Source organism: Anoplopoma fimbria, chromosome 23 (genome assembly GCF_027596085.1).
Source record: "Anoplopoma fimbria isolate UVic2021 breed Golden Eagle Sablefish chromosome 23, Afim_UVic_2022, whole genome shotgun sequence".
NCBI classification, from domain to species: Eukaryota; Metazoa; Chordata; class Actinopteri; order Perciformes; family Anoplopomatidae; genus Anoplopoma; species Anoplopoma fimbria.
This window is the reverse complement of record NC_072471.1, coordinates 9,599,268-9,617,392: the sequence shown is the minus strand read 5'-3', so window position 1 is coordinate 9,617,392 and position 18,125 is coordinate 9,599,268. Positions and strand designations below refer to the sequence as shown.

General features: G+C 42.4%; 1 protein-coding gene across 1 annotated transcript in view; it reads left to right on the top strand.

Moving 5' to 3' along the window:
• The window catches only part of LOC129112456 (serine/threonine-protein kinase WNK1-like), an 84,665-nt gene extending 68,300 nt beyond the window's left edge, over positions 1-16,365 (top strand). The window contains 17 exon segments of the mRNA XM_054624565.1: positions 423-1,344; positions 1,764-2,083; positions 2,166-2,236; positions 2,581-2,637; positions 3,800-3,878; positions 4,078-4,119; positions 4,209-4,291; positions 4,441-4,731; positions 4,851-5,122; positions 5,531-5,606; positions 5,700-5,829; positions 6,947-7,144; positions 7,559-7,651; positions 10,092-10,133; positions 11,828-12,000; positions 12,597-12,653; positions 13,299-16,365. Coding sequence (XP_054480540.1) covers positions 423-1,344; positions 1,764-2,083; positions 2,166-2,236; positions 2,581-2,637; positions 3,800-3,878; positions 4,078-4,119; positions 4,209-4,291; positions 4,441-4,731; positions 4,851-5,122; positions 5,531-5,606; positions 5,700-5,829; positions 6,947-7,144; positions 7,559-7,651; positions 10,092-10,133; positions 11,828-12,000; positions 12,597-12,653; positions 13,299-13,739 — 3,347 coding nt within the window. The 3' untranslated portion in view covers positions 13,740-16,365.
• The last annotated feature ends 1,760 nt before the right edge of the window (positions 16,366-18,125 follow it).

The following is an 18,125-nucleotide window of genomic DNA, read 5'->3' as shown; positions in this document are numbered from 1 at the left end:
TTTAAATGAAATTGGGCAAATGTTCTGTCCAAATGCAATAAGACAATGACATTCATTTATTTTGCTACAATAGGATCCTTCAGTAGAACATTGGAACGTTTAATTCTTTTTAGTCCGTTCCAAATTTCGGCATTATCCAAAGAGGACCAAACGACAAAACCAATCAAGACCACGAGACTGAAGGTAGCCAAGATTAACGACCCAGTTGATAGTTACTGACGTAACATTGACATTAGTATTGCTCTATTAAAACATTCTTGGAGACATATGACCCTTTCCTATGTTGAAAAGTACTCCCAATTATAATCTTCCAGTCAGTAAAAAAAAAAATCAATGAAAATGTACAAGTACTGATAGGATAAAGATCTTAAAGTGAACAGGACAGACTTTTGGGATTAAAACAATGTTTCTTTTTTTTCCAGTTCCTCCAAGATCCGCTCCATCTCAGACTCCGGCCCAAGGAGTGGGATTGTCCCAGTCTGCCGGAGCAGTCAGCTTACAACAAGCCTTCTCCGAGCTCAGACAGTACCAGCTGGACGCTGGTCCCAGTACCGCCCCAGCTTTAATCCACTCCACCCATCCTCTCCTGCAGGCCGCAGCAGCCTCTGTCCCTTCACAGGCTAGCACAGTCACTCCTACAGTGGATGCTACGGCGGGACTCGTCCCTTCTGATTTGAACCAGGAGCAGGCATCGGACGCCTCTCTTCCTCCCCCTTCCTCCTCCTCCTCCTCCTCCACCCCCTCCTCTAAGCCCGCTGTCTGTCTCAGCCCCCCTTGTTCCTCCTCCCCTCCTCCTACTGTGGTGAATCAGTCCATCCTTCAGTCACAGGTACCACCACAGCCTGGGATACAGGCTGCGTCCCAACCCCAAGGACAGGTGCCGGTCCCGGGCCAAGCACAAATCCAGCCCCAGGTTTTCCCCCAGCCTCAGTCTCAAACTGTCCCTGCTGTCATTGCTACTTCGGTACCCTCCACTTTACCACCTGCCAGCATCTCCAGCATCCCGCCAACAATGCTCACCTCCCCTCCTCCCGCCCAGATTATTCCTCACGTATCCTCCCCTCCCTCCTCCACTCTTCCACCGAGTGAAGTCTCCTCCGATCATCCGTCAGTGTCTCCCCCTGCCTCCTCTACTCCTTCCCTCTCCTCCTCTGTCATCCCCACCACTGTCATCCCTGGCCCCCAGCTCGCTCCCTCTGCTGCCATCCACCACATCCACACTCCGCCCTCCTCTTCCTCCGCTGTTGGTGTTCCCTCAGTCCAACCCACCTTGGTCCACACCCAACCGCAGACGGCAGCGCTGCCCGGGCAGACGCACACACACTGTGGGGAATGCGATGCAAGGTGAGTGATGAACAATATGTCTTTATTTAATCTCCATAGTTTATTTACTACTTAGGACTTGCTACCTGACTACTTTACTAACTTAGTATAGAAAACTGACACATACCAAAAGCAGGCGTGATTAGCTTGCTTTGTTTCGTACTCTTCTTCAATTATTCTCTGATCAGACAGTTTTCTGTTTTAAATCTTAGCTTTTCCAGTTCTTGACTGAATATATTTAGGCAAAGTTCTTGTAGTTCTTGTACAGTTGATTCTGTCCCACTAACACTTAATATTCCACCGAAATTAGACCAGTTTTGGATCCGTGTATCTGTGTTTTCTCTGGGTGTTTCTCATTGATTTACTATGTCAGGGTTGTTTTGGGGCTTTGATTCATTTTTTGAGCAGAATTGCAAAACATCCCTTGATATCTTTCTCAGGTGTGAGGCATTCACTGAGTCCCAAGGCAAACCGGACGACATCCAATCTCTGGAGAAGAAGCTGCGGTCTCTCTTCATGGATCTCGGTGGAGGGGTGCCATCCTCCCAGGGAGACATCTTAGCTGCTGACCCTGCCTCTGGAGTCCCTGTGGCAGGGACCTCTTCCCCAATAGGCCCCTGCTCTACCTCCAGCCCGTCTGTCACCACACCCGGCTCCAGTCAGCCAGCCAATCCTCCTCAGCCCCCCTCCAGCCTGTCACTTGTGTCACCTCTTCCCATCCAGGGCCCTGGAACACCTATCTCCACCCCTGCACCGATTGGTACGTAGATTAATATGTTTATGTGTGTAGGGTCAGTTAAGATGTGTTTTAATAATGCAGCTTACTGACTTTATGGTTTCAGTTTCTACAGTCATCCCTGCTTCATCCTTTGGCCAGACCACTCCATCCAAACCCTCTTTATCCAGGGCACCGGTGAGTGAGCCAGTTAAGCCGTCCACAGCAATACTAGTTATTTTGATAAAGTTAAAGAACTAGTAATTGTATTAGTTACTTAATTCTGTGGTCAGCTATCAGACCAGTGTTTTGAGAAACTGCCCAGGTAATTTACAGTACATCACTTTTAAAGGTTTAGAAGCCACAGATTATTTAATCTTTAGAAGTTATAGGTGTTGCAAGATGTTTCTACTCACTTTCCTGACAATTCATCTGGCATGCAAATTTCTTTTTAACTTTCTCCACAACAAACACTATTCTTAAACCTCCTCTTGAAATCTTTTTTCTCTCTGTATTTTTTTCAACTCTTTCTCTGGGATTAGGCCAGTTCTCCTCCTTCAGAACTCCTGCCATCCTTCCCTGGACCTTGTCTAATACAGGTGTTTTTTTTACTCATTTTTAGAGTTCTATTTCCAATGCAATGCAACTCTTTATGCAACTGAGCCTGTGATGCTTGTGATTAAATTGTGCTGGATCTGCTGTGTATAAAAGTGCTTCTGCTGTGCTAAAATACATCTGATTCATGGTGCATATTGAATATGTTAAAAGCTTGCAAAACCTGAGACCTCAGACATTATGTTTCATTTCCATCATAAATCTTACTTTACATCCTAAATAAACCCATCAGAACAAACAACAGTAGAACTCTACAGTGTGACATCAATAGATACATTAAACTACAAAGAAATCCTGATACGGTTACTTTAAATGAAAATAATGAGAGATGATAAAATAAAGTAGGATAGGAGAAAAGCTGAAAAGATACACAAATGAAATGAGACATGGAAACTCAATTGGACAGAGAGAGAGACAAAGGGGACAGGTTGAGGACCGGGGACTTCAAGGAAGAGACGACATTGAAGTGACTCTAGTTTCCAGACTGTTTTGTTGTGACTGAATGCTGCCGTCAAAGAATAGTCCCTCCATGTAACTAACCACTGGATGGTGAGACATGACTTGTAGCTCTTTTATGAAATATCTGACCTGCCAAGTTACCGACATTCGCTTCTCATTCCTTACGTAACTCTCATGGGCGGTGAGACATGTCATGTTTGATTAAAATAATTCGGCTGCAGTTGAAGCTCACAAGGGATTTTTTAATTTGAATGACTTTTCACCTACCTGATTCTGTGTCTGTGTCTGTGTGTGTGTGTGTGTGTGTGTGTGTGTGTGTGTGTGTGTGTGTGTGTGTGTGTGTGTGTGTGTGTGTGTGTGTGTGTGTGTGTGTGTGTGTGTGTGTGTGTGTGTGTGTGTGTGTGTGTGTGTGTGTGTGTGTGTGTGTGTCAGGAGAGGGTCTGATGAAATTTGGAAGGATAAGGCCTTTAACAATGCGCTGGCTTCTAAAATGTACACATACTTATATCTGCTGAATTGCAGTAAAAACTAATGATGAATTATGTGACTTATGGTAACCATACATGTGTGCTTTTGGGCTAATCTGTGCTTGTATTGCTAATCAACTTCAGTGGCCGATCGGTGTGTGTGTTTGCTTCTACTTGTATGTGTGTGTTTGTATCTAAATGTGTTTCTGACTTTTTCCAGTCCCAGCAGCCTCTGGAAGACCTGGATGCTCAGTTGAGGAGAGCACTGAGCCCAGAGACCGTTCCTGTCAGCACACACACACACACAAACACACACACACACACACACACACACACACACACACACACACACACACACACACACACACACACACACACACACACACACACACACACACACACACACACACACACACACGTTTGATTATTGCTCATACTGGCATTGTGTTTCCATGATAGTGGTCAGTACTTACCCACTTTCTTTCTTTCCATGCTGACCCCAGGCGTCTCACAGTGGCATACCTTCAGCGGGACTACCAAGTATGTATATAAATCTATTAATCTATGTGTCTGTCTCTATATCTGCGTATTATCCGTCCATTAAATAATTGTAACATCTGTCTTTAAAGTTCCTTTCTCTCTGGAGGAAGCAAATGGATCATTTCCTGGTCCTCCTCATCCTTCAGCTGGAATCAAACTGGGAAGATTTCAGGTAATATTCCTTTTCCAATGATCTAAGGGTGACATAATAAATGTTGTTAAAGGTCTATTATATACTTTTAATTCCAGGTTCCCTGAATTTGTTGATATGAAGTGTGTCTGTTTCATTGTCCCCTTTCTCTGACTCCTGTCACTGATTAGGTCTCGTTGGCTACTGAAGCTCCTCCTCCTGTCCAACGACCAGCATGCACTGAATCTTCCTCCACCTCCTCCTCCTCCTCGTCTTCTTCCTCGTCGTCCTCCTCCAGTCTCTCCAGCCCGGAGAATACACTGCACAAGGATTCCTCGTCCCCTCTGAGAGGGGGAGGAGGACAAGGAGGAGATGTCGTGGACGGACTCCCCCAACGCACTCTGGGAGGGTCACACCAGCCCTCCCCCCTCACCTCACCCTGCCACTCTCCTAAGCCCACCACTACCATCGGACGCTTCCAGGTATTTCCTGTTTCCTGTTTCTGATCTTGTGGTGTAGCGGGTGAGGGGTTCATTTCCTTTTTTTGTCCTACTGTCCAGTCATTCGTTTTTTCATCGATTATTTTGTACTTTTATTTCAGGTTACCACCAACCCAGAGGCCCGTGTTGGTAGATTCTCAGTCAGTCGTGCCCAGGAGCAGAGCCTCGAATCCAGGCAGACGCCTCCACCCGCTGCCCAGGCTGCTAATGGACCCAGTAATCCCGAGCAGGTTTTGAGTCCAGACTCTCCTCATAAAGCCTCGCTGCCCAGTCTGAACAACAACTCCTTTAATAACTCCTACATCAGCAGTGACAACGACTCCGAATTTGAGGATGAAGACTTCAAACTGGAAGTCAGCCACCTCAGAGAAAAGTAAGTCATCCCATCCTCTCTTCCCAAACAACTCAGTTCTGTTCATTCTATCAACCCTCTCCTCTTTCACCTTCCATCACCTCTTTATTAGGTTGAACTGCTTTGAAATGAACTAGATTCTGCTTTCTTCTGTCTTCTATTTCTGTGCCCCCCGAAAATAGAAAGCTTTGCTCTGCTTCTCTTTTCTCCTCTTCCTCTTTCCTCCCCCTCAAGAATGAGGTTAACCACCCACTTTCCTTCATTACTACTTTCTCGGGCTCCTTCCTCTTTTTTTAAAAAGGCAAGCTCTTCCTAGAACACTTGGCCCTCCTCTTATCTCCTTGCTTCTTCATTCTCATTGTCTCTTTCTTTTACCTCTTAATATTTTATTCCTCATATTTATTTTTCATTCCCTCTTTCTACCACCAGGCACATGCGTGAGATTCAGGCCCTGCACTGCCGCCAGAAGGAGGAAATAGACAGTCTCTTCACCAGGCTGGGAAAGGTAACTCACCCTGGCTACATCTGTCAAAACACTATAAACTGTATCTTGTCCATTATGTGGAAAGCAACCATCCTTTCTTTGGACTCTGTGTAGGTCCCTCCAGCTGCAGTGCTGCCTCCAGTTTTAGGCTTGACTGGCAGGAGGAGACGTCCTACCAAAAGCAAATCCTCCAAGTCCTCCAGAACCAGCTCCATGCACAGCAGCAAGAGTCCATTACAGCCAGGTAGGCTCCTGTTTAAACATTTATATTGAAGAGTTGGTTCACCCACAGTTCAAAGAAACATGATTTCTTGCTTATTTCTGGTGGTTACCAAACATGCTGTGGTTGGTTTTATTTGTCCAGGATTAAAGATATGCATATTTAAGATTTCTGCCTCCACCCCCACACAATGGTGGTGAATTATATTTGGTGTATGTTGCTGACAGCACAAGTATAACAGCAGCATGTCTTCTCAGAAAAGAGAAGTGAAAATAGTTGACATTGACACTTTTTTATCTAGCGCCATCTTGAGGTCAGAATTAGAATTTGTCCAAGACTTTCTCTTCTGACAAAAACCTGCAAACCTAATGATACATCCTCAGCTGTCCTTTGTGTTTAGTGCTGAATAGCAAATATTAGCATGCTGAACAAATACGTTAAACATTACCAGATTAACATCAGCATGTAAACATTGGAATTGTGAGTTATGTTAGAATGTTGACGTTAGCATTTAGCTCAAGCAATGCTTTACCAGTATATAATGTCTTATATCACTTAGCTGCTAGCATGGCTGTAGACTGTTGACCTAGTTTAAATCACTTTTCTGAATGTTGTGAGCAATACAAATAAGATTCCACTCATCTCACCAAAATCTGGACAAATGAAACCAAAACAATAGCATTATAGCTAGATACCACCAGAGGAAGGTGATCAAATGTGTATTCATCTCTGAACAGTAACTCACCACCAACATATTCACCTTCATCTTTAATCCTACACTTTAATCAGGATGGTTAAAAAAAATCTTTACCCTAATGTTACACTGTCTCTGTGTTTATGCATGCATGTGCATTTGTATGTGTGTTTGTGTGTGTTGATGTGCTTGGTTGCACATGCACATGGGTGTACGCTGGTGCAGGCTCAGAGCTTGAACATTTCTGACTGCTTTCCCCGTCTGTGTCTCTCTGTGTGCTTGTGTGTGTGTGTGTGTGTGGGGTGGGGGGGGGTGTCTGTCTATGTAAATGTCTATGGTGACGGGTTGTCTTATTTGTCCATTATCTTTGTCTTTGTGTGTCTCTGGTGTCTCCGGTGTGTTGTTACTGCCCTGTCCTCTCCTGCCCATGCCTTGTGCTATCCCCAGGCAGCACTTTATCCGCCCAGAGCGTCCCCACCATGTACCCCGGCCAGCTGGCTCTGTTAGCCCCCGGAGGATTAGCCGATTCGTGCAGCAGTACTGTGCTCCAGCCACTCAAACCCTCTGCCTCCAGCAACAACCTGTGTTCGGCCTACACCAGCGATGCGGCACTCTCTGTGCCCAGCCTGTGCGCTCCCGACCCAGGTAGGCACGCAGTCTGCAGCAGGGCCTCATGAGCTTTCCCCACAACATTAGAAATACTTTGCATAAATGCATGCATGCTCTAGGTTCGTCTTCACTCGCTCACAAGACACAAATAGCATCTTTTTCTATCTTTCTCTATCTGTTTCTCGCTCTGTGTAAAGCAGGGTGATGGATAACTGACTGTTACATTCTTCCTCTGTACTCTTTCACCTGTGGCTCTCTTCTTTCTTCTCCTCTATACCTCTCTGGTCTTCCTTTTGTCCTGTCTGTCTCTGTTTTTTCTTTGTCTTTTATGTTACTCTCCTCATTTTCCTTTCTTTATCTTCTTCACCTCTACCTTTTCTCTTTGTCTCCTTTCTCTTCTTTTACTCTCCTCTCCTGGTTCTTCATCTCTTCCCTCATCCCTCTCTTCAGGCTGTGTAAAGTTCAGCTGGGGTTCGGAGCGTTTGGCCTTCAAGCCTGGCGGCAGGAGGACGCGCTTTCTGAGTACGCCCTGCTTGGCTCTTTGTGTGTAACGCTTTATTTCTTTGCTCTTCTCTTTTTACCCATTGTCCTTACTTACTTTTGTTGTTATTTTTGTTACTCCTATATCCGTCAAGTCACAGTCGTCCTGTCTTCCCGTGGGTTTCCTTCTTTGATGGAGGAAGACCCCTCTGCTTGTGATATTACCAGTGTCATGCAGGAAACTGGTGTCTCCAATAAAGTCAGCTTTTCAGGCATTAATAGGAAACATAAATTAACCTTGGGAAGCATGCAGGCTTAACTTTTAAACCTGAGAGCTCAAAATGACCAGCCAAGCTAAATTTCTTTCCGAAAACAAAAGCAGAAATCTGCACACTGTAGCTCCCTTAAGTACAATTTATTGGCACAGTCACAATAAAATATTGTACAGAAGATAAAAAGGTAAAATCAGAGATAAGAGCTTGCTGCAGGATACATAAAGTTAGCCTAATGACAAACACAGTCTGTGATACATCCCAGAGCTTCCCATAGTCAGCTTCACTTACTTTTTAAATATTTTTGATTCCACTCTCCCTCAGTATTCTTTCTTTTCTTTGACATAGTCGTCCTTGACAAACACATCATCTCTTAACTTCTCATTCAATGCCATCCTTTTGCACTTTTGGCTGCAGAGAATAACAGCATTGCCAGAAGAAAAGGAAAGCATCATAATTGATAGAAAGGACGCAGAAAAGTGTTAGCTGTCTAAAAGTAACACTTTAAAAGGCAGTCAACAAATTGCACTGCCATTTTCATCAAAACCTGTTAGCTTTCTAGAGGTCATGTGGAGTGCAACAGCCTAAACACAATACAGCAACTGTAATGTTTAAGGAAAACTTTGATTAGTGACTGTAAACTCGAGCGTCACAAGTGTGTATGATTCCTGGTTGATTTGGTGACAAACCGAGTTACTGTTGGTTACATCAAGTGTAGTTCATACTTCATGTCCCAAAATTGTTTGTGCAGAACACACTATTTGAGTAAATATTGTGTAATAAAGAGCAGGGCAACTGGTGCCACCAAACAAACTCACAATGTGATTTAAAAAAAAAGTCAGTCAAAAATGAGTGCAATGTTAACATACATGATTGCATGAAACAAGTTTGGTCCGTGGGAAATTAAAACAGCAGCTCATGGCTTGTCCAAATTGCTTCATTGTGCAGCATGTTTACATTTCATCCAATAAGATAATTCTCCACGGCAACTGCCTTGATAACGAGCGTTTCATACGTTTCATCTCAAGCAATACTACTAAGGTAGGCCTCCATTTCTAACCTTTGCCACCGTGAAAACAAGCAGACTAACGAGGAAAGACAAGTGGAGACCTGATGACTTGAGATTTGTGCCATTCAGTTTTGTTTTTATAGAAGATTTATTATTTGTTTTGATTAAACTTGTTTAATTGCAGTGACTTCTTTGTTTAAGCACAGTTCTGTGCATCATTCTATATTTTTCGTGATTATCATTTTTTTTATTTCTTAAATAATATTATAATCATAATATGCAATCTTGGGTACAGTTTTTGTGCATCATGAAGACATGTTTATGAGTGCTTCTGAACCCTCTGCAGCTCAAATCCTTTGTCTCTCTCCCTTACTCCTTTCCCTCACTCCCTTTCCTCACCCCTCTCTCCCTCACCTGTTCCCTGTCACTGCACAGCCAGGAAGGGAGAGAGACAGACCTGGGTCTTTCTCTTCTTGTTTGCCAAGAGGAAAAATGTATTTGATTATTAATGTAAAGGATCTTGACAATAAGGCATTTTGTTTCTCATCATTCTTTTTAAATGGCTGACCAAATCAGAGATGTGTGCAGCAATTAAGAGATGTGCAAACAGGGTACTTTGATAAATCTGAATCTTAATTTGGACCCAGTTCTGGAACGACGCTTTGAGCTGTAGGGAGGACTCGGATTCACATGAGAACCAGGGGTTGGTTACTCAAAAGCTTCTTTTAGCCACAGTACACAAACAAGACTTTGAGGCAGTGAGCAAAGACTCTGTTTTGGTTTATTGTTAAACAGAAGTATTATAACCAAGAGCGTTGTTACAAAATATATATATTCCAGTAATAACTGCTCCGTTGCTGCCGCAGTAGGTGTGCTTAAAGTTGGTGTCTGCACTTCCTCAGACTGTTGCCATCATATCTTGGCATTGTCCAAAGACAAACATCTGTGGTCAGTCTTTCTCACAGTGCAGAGTACAGAACACACACCAGACACACCTCATGTCTTTCATTTAGACATATTTGAAAACTGCACATAAGTGCTTCACATTGCACTATGTTACAGTGTAAAGATGTTATTGGGCAACTAAACCCCAATGTGTTGTTTATTGACCGCTTCAAGTTCAAATCATCATACTTGGATGCATTGTGTTTGGTTGTCGGGTGTTGTGGGTTTAACTCTGACTCTCTCCCAATCCTCCAACCGTTGTCTTCCGGCCGCACAGGGAAGATGGTGAAAAAAGTCTGCCCCTGCAACCAGCTCTGTAGTAATTATCTCTCTTTTTGGTCTTTCCTCCCTCCATCGATGCCCTTTTCCATCCTTGCACTTGCTCTCCCACGCTTCCTCCTGCTCTTTAATTTCCTTTAGATTCCAACTTTGATCCTCTGCCAGATTTGAGATCAGTTTGATTCAGTTATTTCAGCAACTTAAATGTGATGTTTTTTAATTAAGACATGCTGACACTGAAGGATCAAAAAACACCCAGTTTGAAGACTGAAATGACTGAATTGACCAGCCATCACAGATCCAAGCTGACAGTGCATGCACCTGCAAGCTCACACACACATGTTCAGACACACACTAGCACATCACTGAACAGCTGTTCTCCACTCTGCCCAATCCCTTTTCCTCTCCTCCCTCGTCATGGCTTCTGGTCTTGACTACATTGCCCAGAATTCAATTCTGCTGCAGTCATTCATGACTCAGCCTTTACTCATTCTTATTTTCCTCCATTTTCTTTAGCATGACATACCAGTTTCTGTCAGACCAAACTGTATAGTTTTGTTTTTTTACTGGTTAATCCCTGCATATTATGTCTTTTCTTGTGTATTATCTGATATGAAAAGATCTGTTTTAATATAATTATAGTCTGGATTAAAGCTATAGTAAAGGAATTATGATATAGAAACAACATTTGGGAGGGAATTATTATTATTATTATTATGATTCTTTAGTAAAATCACAATAACAAATCCTATTAATCCTGATGTTCTCTTTTACTGGCCTAAATATTTCTTGAAAGGTATATTTGTGAAAGAAAGCATACAATGCATATTATGAGAGCTGTGTGCAGTTTTGGGGATCCAGATTTAATTGAAATCCTTTATTTCTGAGATAATTATTTGACACCAGGAGAGTGTGTAGCAAAGAGCTGGTATTTAATATAATCTCTCAGTTTATACTGATTTAGTTTCCTATTGTTTTGTAAGAGATGCACTAATGTGAATAAATTCAGTCTTGAACCATAAAAATCAATTGATTATGGCACAAGTATCATGTAATAGTTTATAAAAAGTGAACCTAACTTTAACAGAGGCTGCATACTACGATAGAACTGCACGTACATGCAGACACCCTGGCCAGTTTGCAGTGTTTGCTTTCATGTTCTGCAGTGAATTTGCTCTGATCAGTTTGATGCTTAGGGTTTTCACACTACCAGAGCTTGAGTGCCATCTTATGGTCAAAGAATAGACACGAGATCAGTGATGCATGGGGCAACTGTGATAGACAGCAGGCCGAGCTCAGCGTTACTGTTTTCATGTAGGAGCATCTTGTGGCTGAATGATATGGGCATGTCAGCTTTAAAGGTTGCCCAGTTAATCACTAACCCGAAGCAATGGGACTCTTGAGATAACTCAATGTTTAATATTCTGAAACAGGCTCAGATTTTGTTACTTAAAAGTGTCCATTTTTGTGTTTTAAAATGCTGCTCTAGTATCATAATTTTTCTTATATTCTCATCCGTCCTCATTATTTCTTTCATTAAAACTAAACATTATAATGACCATGTCGACATGCTGACCTACCCTAAAAACTCTGTCCCGACCATGCAACGCCTTCATGGTCAAGACAGGAAGTGCATTCTCATTCATTGAGATAACATCAATTATCATCTTCTAGTTTGAACGATATCTCACATCCTTTGCTCTTCTCCTCCTCCCTCTCCTCCTCCCTCCACAGGGACTAACAGCACCAATGCAGTGAGCGGTTCAGGTGGTTTGGGTCAGAGCCAGGGGGGTTCTCAGTGTCTGCCCCCCAACATGTCAGCCCCCCATCAGAGGAAAGGAACCTTCACCGATGACCTCCATAAACTGGTGGACAACTGGGCCAGAGATGCCATGAACCTCTCACAGGTTTACTGCTATTTTAATGGTTCATCTTCCTGTAGCAGAATTTGTTTTGACACATAAAATGTTTCTTCAGCAATGTCTCACGAATTCCTGTATTTAGTTTACCAGACAAGAAGACAGAGGAAAGAAGCTAAACTGTAATTGGCGGTATTTTTAAAAGCATTTGGCTGCTGATGTGTTATCTAAACCTCTACCAGGTCTTTTTTACTTTCATGAGGGTTTACAAATGACCAAAACATCAGAGAGAGGAGTGAGGGAATATAATTTATTCATGAGAGGTTTTGAAGACAATTTCAGTGTAATTGGATGACCTAATAGTGAGTTAAGCCAGTTCAAACCTTGAGGACAAAGACAGCAAATGTTTAGTCCTCCAAGCTCTGGGAGCATCCAGTAGTAGATATAGTTGCCTAATGTACATTTTAATGCTTTTCAGAAATGTGAATCATTTTGTTCAAATGAGGGCTTTTAACTCCCATGCAGTCGTGTTTTTTGTATCTTCAATTATTGATCCTTGAAGAAAAATAACTGTTTTGTGTGATTAATGTGTGTGTTTGATAAAGTGATGTACAGATGAGAAAACTGAACTAACTTTTTTTCAGGGGAAGAGGAGTGCCAAACAGCTGCAGCAGGCCCCAGCACAGGGACATAGCTACGAGGTTAGTTTAAGAATACACTGTATGACATCATGGGCAGATTAACCTGCTAGGGGGGCCCAAGGGCAAAAATGACTTCTCTTGGTACCTCCAACTTCTTATTAAGTACAATGGATGCAGCAGACAACACATGGCAGTTTAATTAATGCAAAGAGACCCACAAACCATCCAGTCCTTCTTTGCTGTAATACTATTAACTGGCCGTGTTTCTTAATTAGTTTGTGGTCATTTGATTAAAGAAAACGGACAAATGTTCCAAAATAAACAAAAAATGACAAAGGTCTTTTGACAAGATAACTAATGGCCCTTTGTCAAGACAGGACACAGGTTTAGTTAATAATTCAGTACCTATTTATATATACATTTGAATATGAATGATCTGAGACTTTGCATTTCCAAAACAGTGAGTTGTTTGATTTTTATGATTTTTTTACTGAGATGCATGTTTTCCAAATTTACATTTAAAAAAAATCTTGAATTTGTGTCTTAGTCAGTCTCATAATTATACCTTCAGGGACATAAACTTATCTACCAAATGGGAACAACATTTTTCGGAAAGGTCATTGAAACATAAACGTGCTTGAACCAACAACTGTGAATAGTAAGCATGAATAAAGGTTTCATCATGTGAAATATCCATCTCTCCAGGTGATCCAGTCAGCCAGTCTGGGCAGGAAGTACTCTGCTCCCAGCCAGCTGTGTCCCAGCAGCATTGGAGGTTCGGCCCACCTCCCTACAAACTCCACCAACGCTACCTCTCTGAACACCCGCAAGGGCTCCCTGTGCCACCCCCCGGCCTCCTCCGCCCCAACTCAACCCCAACCTCCCCAGTTCATCAACTACACCCCCACCTCCGCCTACAGTGCACAGTGGGCGGGTCCGACTCACAGCCTGTCAAACCCACACCAGGCCCCATCACAGCCCGGGCCTCTACTGGTCAGCACCTCCCAGCCGCTGGGCCCCTACCCGACCACGGTTGGTGGACAGGGCCAGATTCCCGGGCAGGGGCCGCTCCAGGCTTTCCATCTGACCAACTCTCTCCAGAAGTCGGTCAGCAACCCAGGAGGACCCAACATGAGGACCACGTAGGACTTGGGGAAGAGGGCTGGTTTGAACTACTGCCCGACTGGACCGGACTGGTGTGGAACAGGGTGTTATGGGCTTGATCGGCTGGAGAGGAGGAAAGAACTGGAGGAGCGTGGAGAGAGAGAGAAGAGTTTGAAGGGACAGAAGCTGACCTGTTCACGAATAGAAAAGAAAAAAAAAAGGACATGAGGAGGAGGGAAGAAATCAGGAGTGCGATGAGGCCAACGTTTGTGTGATGCGTCTCACCTCTGCATCCAACCATGTGTGTGTGTGTGTGTGAGAGAAGCTGTCACAGACACAAATGCAGTCACACAATCTCCCTTTGTGCTGTGCTGGACTGTAGGTTTGTGACAGACAGCCAAATGCTCAAGGATAAAGGAAAAAGACTCATGAGTGCAATGTTAAAAGGCCAAAGAGATTCTGACAGGGTGCGGGATTGGCGTTAATTACTGTTGGTGTGTGAGGTGTTTTGTATGCGCAATCATGGCTCTGTCATACTTGTTCCATTTCATATTGAGTATTGAGATAATATCAAGATCTTAAAGACAATACTAACATGCAACAATGCAGTTTTTCCCAAATTGAAATACAGAAAAGACATTGGCTCTCTATAAAGAGGTAACTGGTGGATGCAGAGGGGAGCATGGCCGGCCATCGCATTAAGGTCTTAGTTCTCAGTGTCAACATAAAACGATGCACAAGAGGCTCCATCACTCTGAAGTTAAGCACTGGCAGGGTTTCTGCTTAAAAAGGAAGGGTGCACATAGCAGCAGGTAAAAGCTTTAATATCAGGTGAGAGCCGAATGGAGAGATGTTCAGGGTGTTTAGGAAGTGTTTTTTCTTCAGTATTCAGAATTTGGAAATTTTCCTCAATTCAAAGCACAAAAGAAAATCAAGAACAAATCAAACACACATTGAGAATTGAAACGCCTCAAACTGAGCCTGGTTTACAGTCGATACAGTCCAGCACTTGTTGGTGTTTGACTCGTCAGCTGGAGGAAAGAAAATCGTGATAGCTACTCCTCTGTTACCTTCTGTGTCTTGTTCCTCCCTTGTTCTGACAAACCATTCAAACAGACGGAGAGAGATGGAGGGGAAAAAAGGTGGATGAAGAGGGAGAGCAGCGAGAGGGTGTTTGCATTAAATACCAGTCAAACAATCTGTTTCCCAGTTCACTGCTTACTATAGGAGCACACTGGCTGTGTGCAACGTGAGTATTGATGAACGCGATGCCTCTGCACATCAAACACCTCTTCACCATCACGACTCCACCTCTCCCTCCATCCCTCTCTCCGCCTCTCTGTTGCCATTTGAAGCAATAACAGCAGAAACCTTTTAGAGAAGAAAAAAAAAGCAGCCCAAACACGAGAGAACTCAGCGTGAAAAAGTGGCCTTGTTAACAGAATAATATCAGAGTCCCTGTACAGTTGGTGTCTCTGTTTATTTTTTAGAATGTCAGCCATGATGATTCCATTTTGTTGTTTTTATTTTGGTTTTGTTCAGTTGGGATTGTTCTGCTTGCTGCCCCCGGCTAGCAAACTGATACACACACACACACACACACACACACACACACACACACACACACACACACACACACACACACACACACACACACACACACACACACACACACACACACACACACACACACACACACACACACACACAATGCATGAGACATTCACATAAATACAAACACAGACTTATGTAAATACACACACATTGTTGGAGGCGTAGCATCCATTTAACAGACACATTCACAGACTAATGCCTCAGTTCTTTGTGTCATCATTAGGGTGTTTTCAACATTTGTGTTGAAATGATTGCAATGTAAATTGTTGTTAATGATAATTATTCTATTTAAAAAGAAACAAAAACGTGTTCTGTTGATGGACCTGTTATTCGCGCACATCGGTGTACGATGTGGAAACACTGTGATTATTGTTGTTTATTATTAGGAAAATGTTGTTGGACAACATTAGTTTAGGGTGAAATATCACAAATTTAAAAAGAAATAAAAAAAAAGCATACAGAGAACGGTTCGGGGTCCTTTCACTTTCAATTCACTGCTTTCAGCAAATGGATTCTTATCAAAATGTGAAAATTGAGAATAACTCTTTTCAATAATCGTCCCCACATTCAGTGACTGAGGACACGCTCTAAACAAATGCCTTACAGACAACTAACCAACCGCAGTTTCAGTTCCTTGTTCAGAACTGATTGAATTGAAAGTCGAAACTGACCTCCAAGCCTGATTTATAAGTGAACGGCAGGATAGTTGATATTTAGATAATAAAGTAATGCTAGCTATTTTTTTTTCTTAATACAGTACTTATATATCAGACACTTTAAATAGCCCTCCTCTTCCCTTTCTTCCCTGTTTTTTGTTAGATGAATGTGAATGTATAAACCAATGGTGTCCATTTTTATGTACTTGAAAACAAACAAAAAAAGAAGTCTGTCTTTTATTTTTTGCTCTCTTTCACTTCCCCTGACCCTCCTCTAGAGCCTCCGGTGAATACTGGAGGAACTTACTAGTGCCTTGCATCCTTCCTGTTGCTCGTTTCTTTTGGGGGTTGAGGACTTGGGTTAAAGTAAGCACACTTGACAGCACGTGTGGAGCGTTTTTTTTTTTTTGGGGTTGTCACTTTGAAGTCAGTGGTGACGATTGGACCTGGTGTGAGTTGAGCAGGCATGCAGTAGATTGGTGCAGATTCAGTATTAATGGCTGTTGTTAGATGCTACTGTGTGCTCTACTGCTGGTTTGTGGTTCATTCTCTTCGATTTCAACTAATTGAGTGTGTTTTCCCCAAAAAACAAGTATTGTTCCCCAATTTAGCTCTTTGAATTGATAGAGAGATGAATTGACCCCAACTCTGCTGCCATTTAAACCAATGAGATTGTCCCCTTAAGATTAGAAAAGGCCACCATATAAAAGCTAGTGTTGTTTCTGTGAAGTGAGGCCCGCGTTAACTACACCTGAGGCCTGACTGTGACTGAGGCCCATTACACAACCAACATGATTAAAGATGGAGAGAGAGTTAATCAGTGACATTTATTTTCAGGGTTTTAAAAGTACATATTGAGGGGAGAAGAGGGCAGGAATATTCTTTTCAGTTTTAAGGAGGGAGTTGTTGAAGATTGTATTTGAAGCTTGGACCACTCTGTATTTTAGAGGCACAGGTGCAGCGTAAAGTCAGCAGCGGACACATTGATACAGTGAACTAAAGTTGATGCATCTCTAGTGTAGTATAGATTATGTTTTTACCAAACCAAACATCTAATTCTTCTTAGACCTACATGTGAAATACAGCAGAAATCAAAGGATTAAAGATTAATCTTCGGCTTTTATTTTTCCAAATTTGAAACTTCCAGTCTACGATAGCTGAGAATAGAACAGAGAAACTGAGAATTACAGAAACCTCTTGAGTTAAATCACCAACACTTTGGCATGAAACGGTGTTTTCATGTAGGAAGTCATCACTCATAGTTAGAAGCTAATTGCCACTGTGTAAACCTTTGTTCTCCAATTAGGAAAGATGTTGGCTATCTAACCATTTATAAATCAAAAACATTTACAAAGCCAGCAGAACTATACTGTCTTTTTTAACAGATTTGGTTGGGAATGCCTTCTCATCTGAGAATTGCTGCTATCGAGCAGAAACAGTCTGCTAAAAGGTATGAATATTGTCTCCTTCACTGCTATTCTCACTGTTTGTTCCTGAAGCTGCACCGTTGGGGTGAAACAGGTTTCATTCACTGAAATGTCTACGTAAACCAGACATTTAAGCATTTCGAAATATTTGAGTATAAGGACGTAACAGCGCTAGAGGTGGTGTTGGTGGTGGTGGTTGGAATGACTGTGAGCACAGTGGTGGTTATGATGGTTGTACTGGTAGTGATGACGGTGGTTGAAACGATGGAAGTGATAATGGCGGTTTTAGATTCAAGGCCTTTGACACCCTGTCCTCTTTTCTCTCTTCATTTGTCCGTGCAAATGAAACATATCTGGTACAAACTTTGACATTCACTTAAAATACTTTTGTTTTTTTTGTTGTTGGGAAATGAGAGTTCTGAATTCACTTATAAAAACATGAAAAGGTTACTTTGTACAAACAAAACACATTGCTTTTGCTCATTTATTGGGGATGTTTTTTCTAGTTCTCATGAATAATAATGCAACATTTTTACTACTAGGCAAGTTTGGTTGAAGCTGTGAATACTCATTGAGCCACTTTGCTTTAGTTCTGGTTATCATAATCTGTTAAAAGAAGTCAAACCTTTAACGATGCCACCAACTCAGTGCCATGTTACTTTTTGTCAGTGGAGTGAAAACATCAGAGGTAAAGAAATTAAAAAAAAAAGTAAATTCTGTGTATGTTTGAC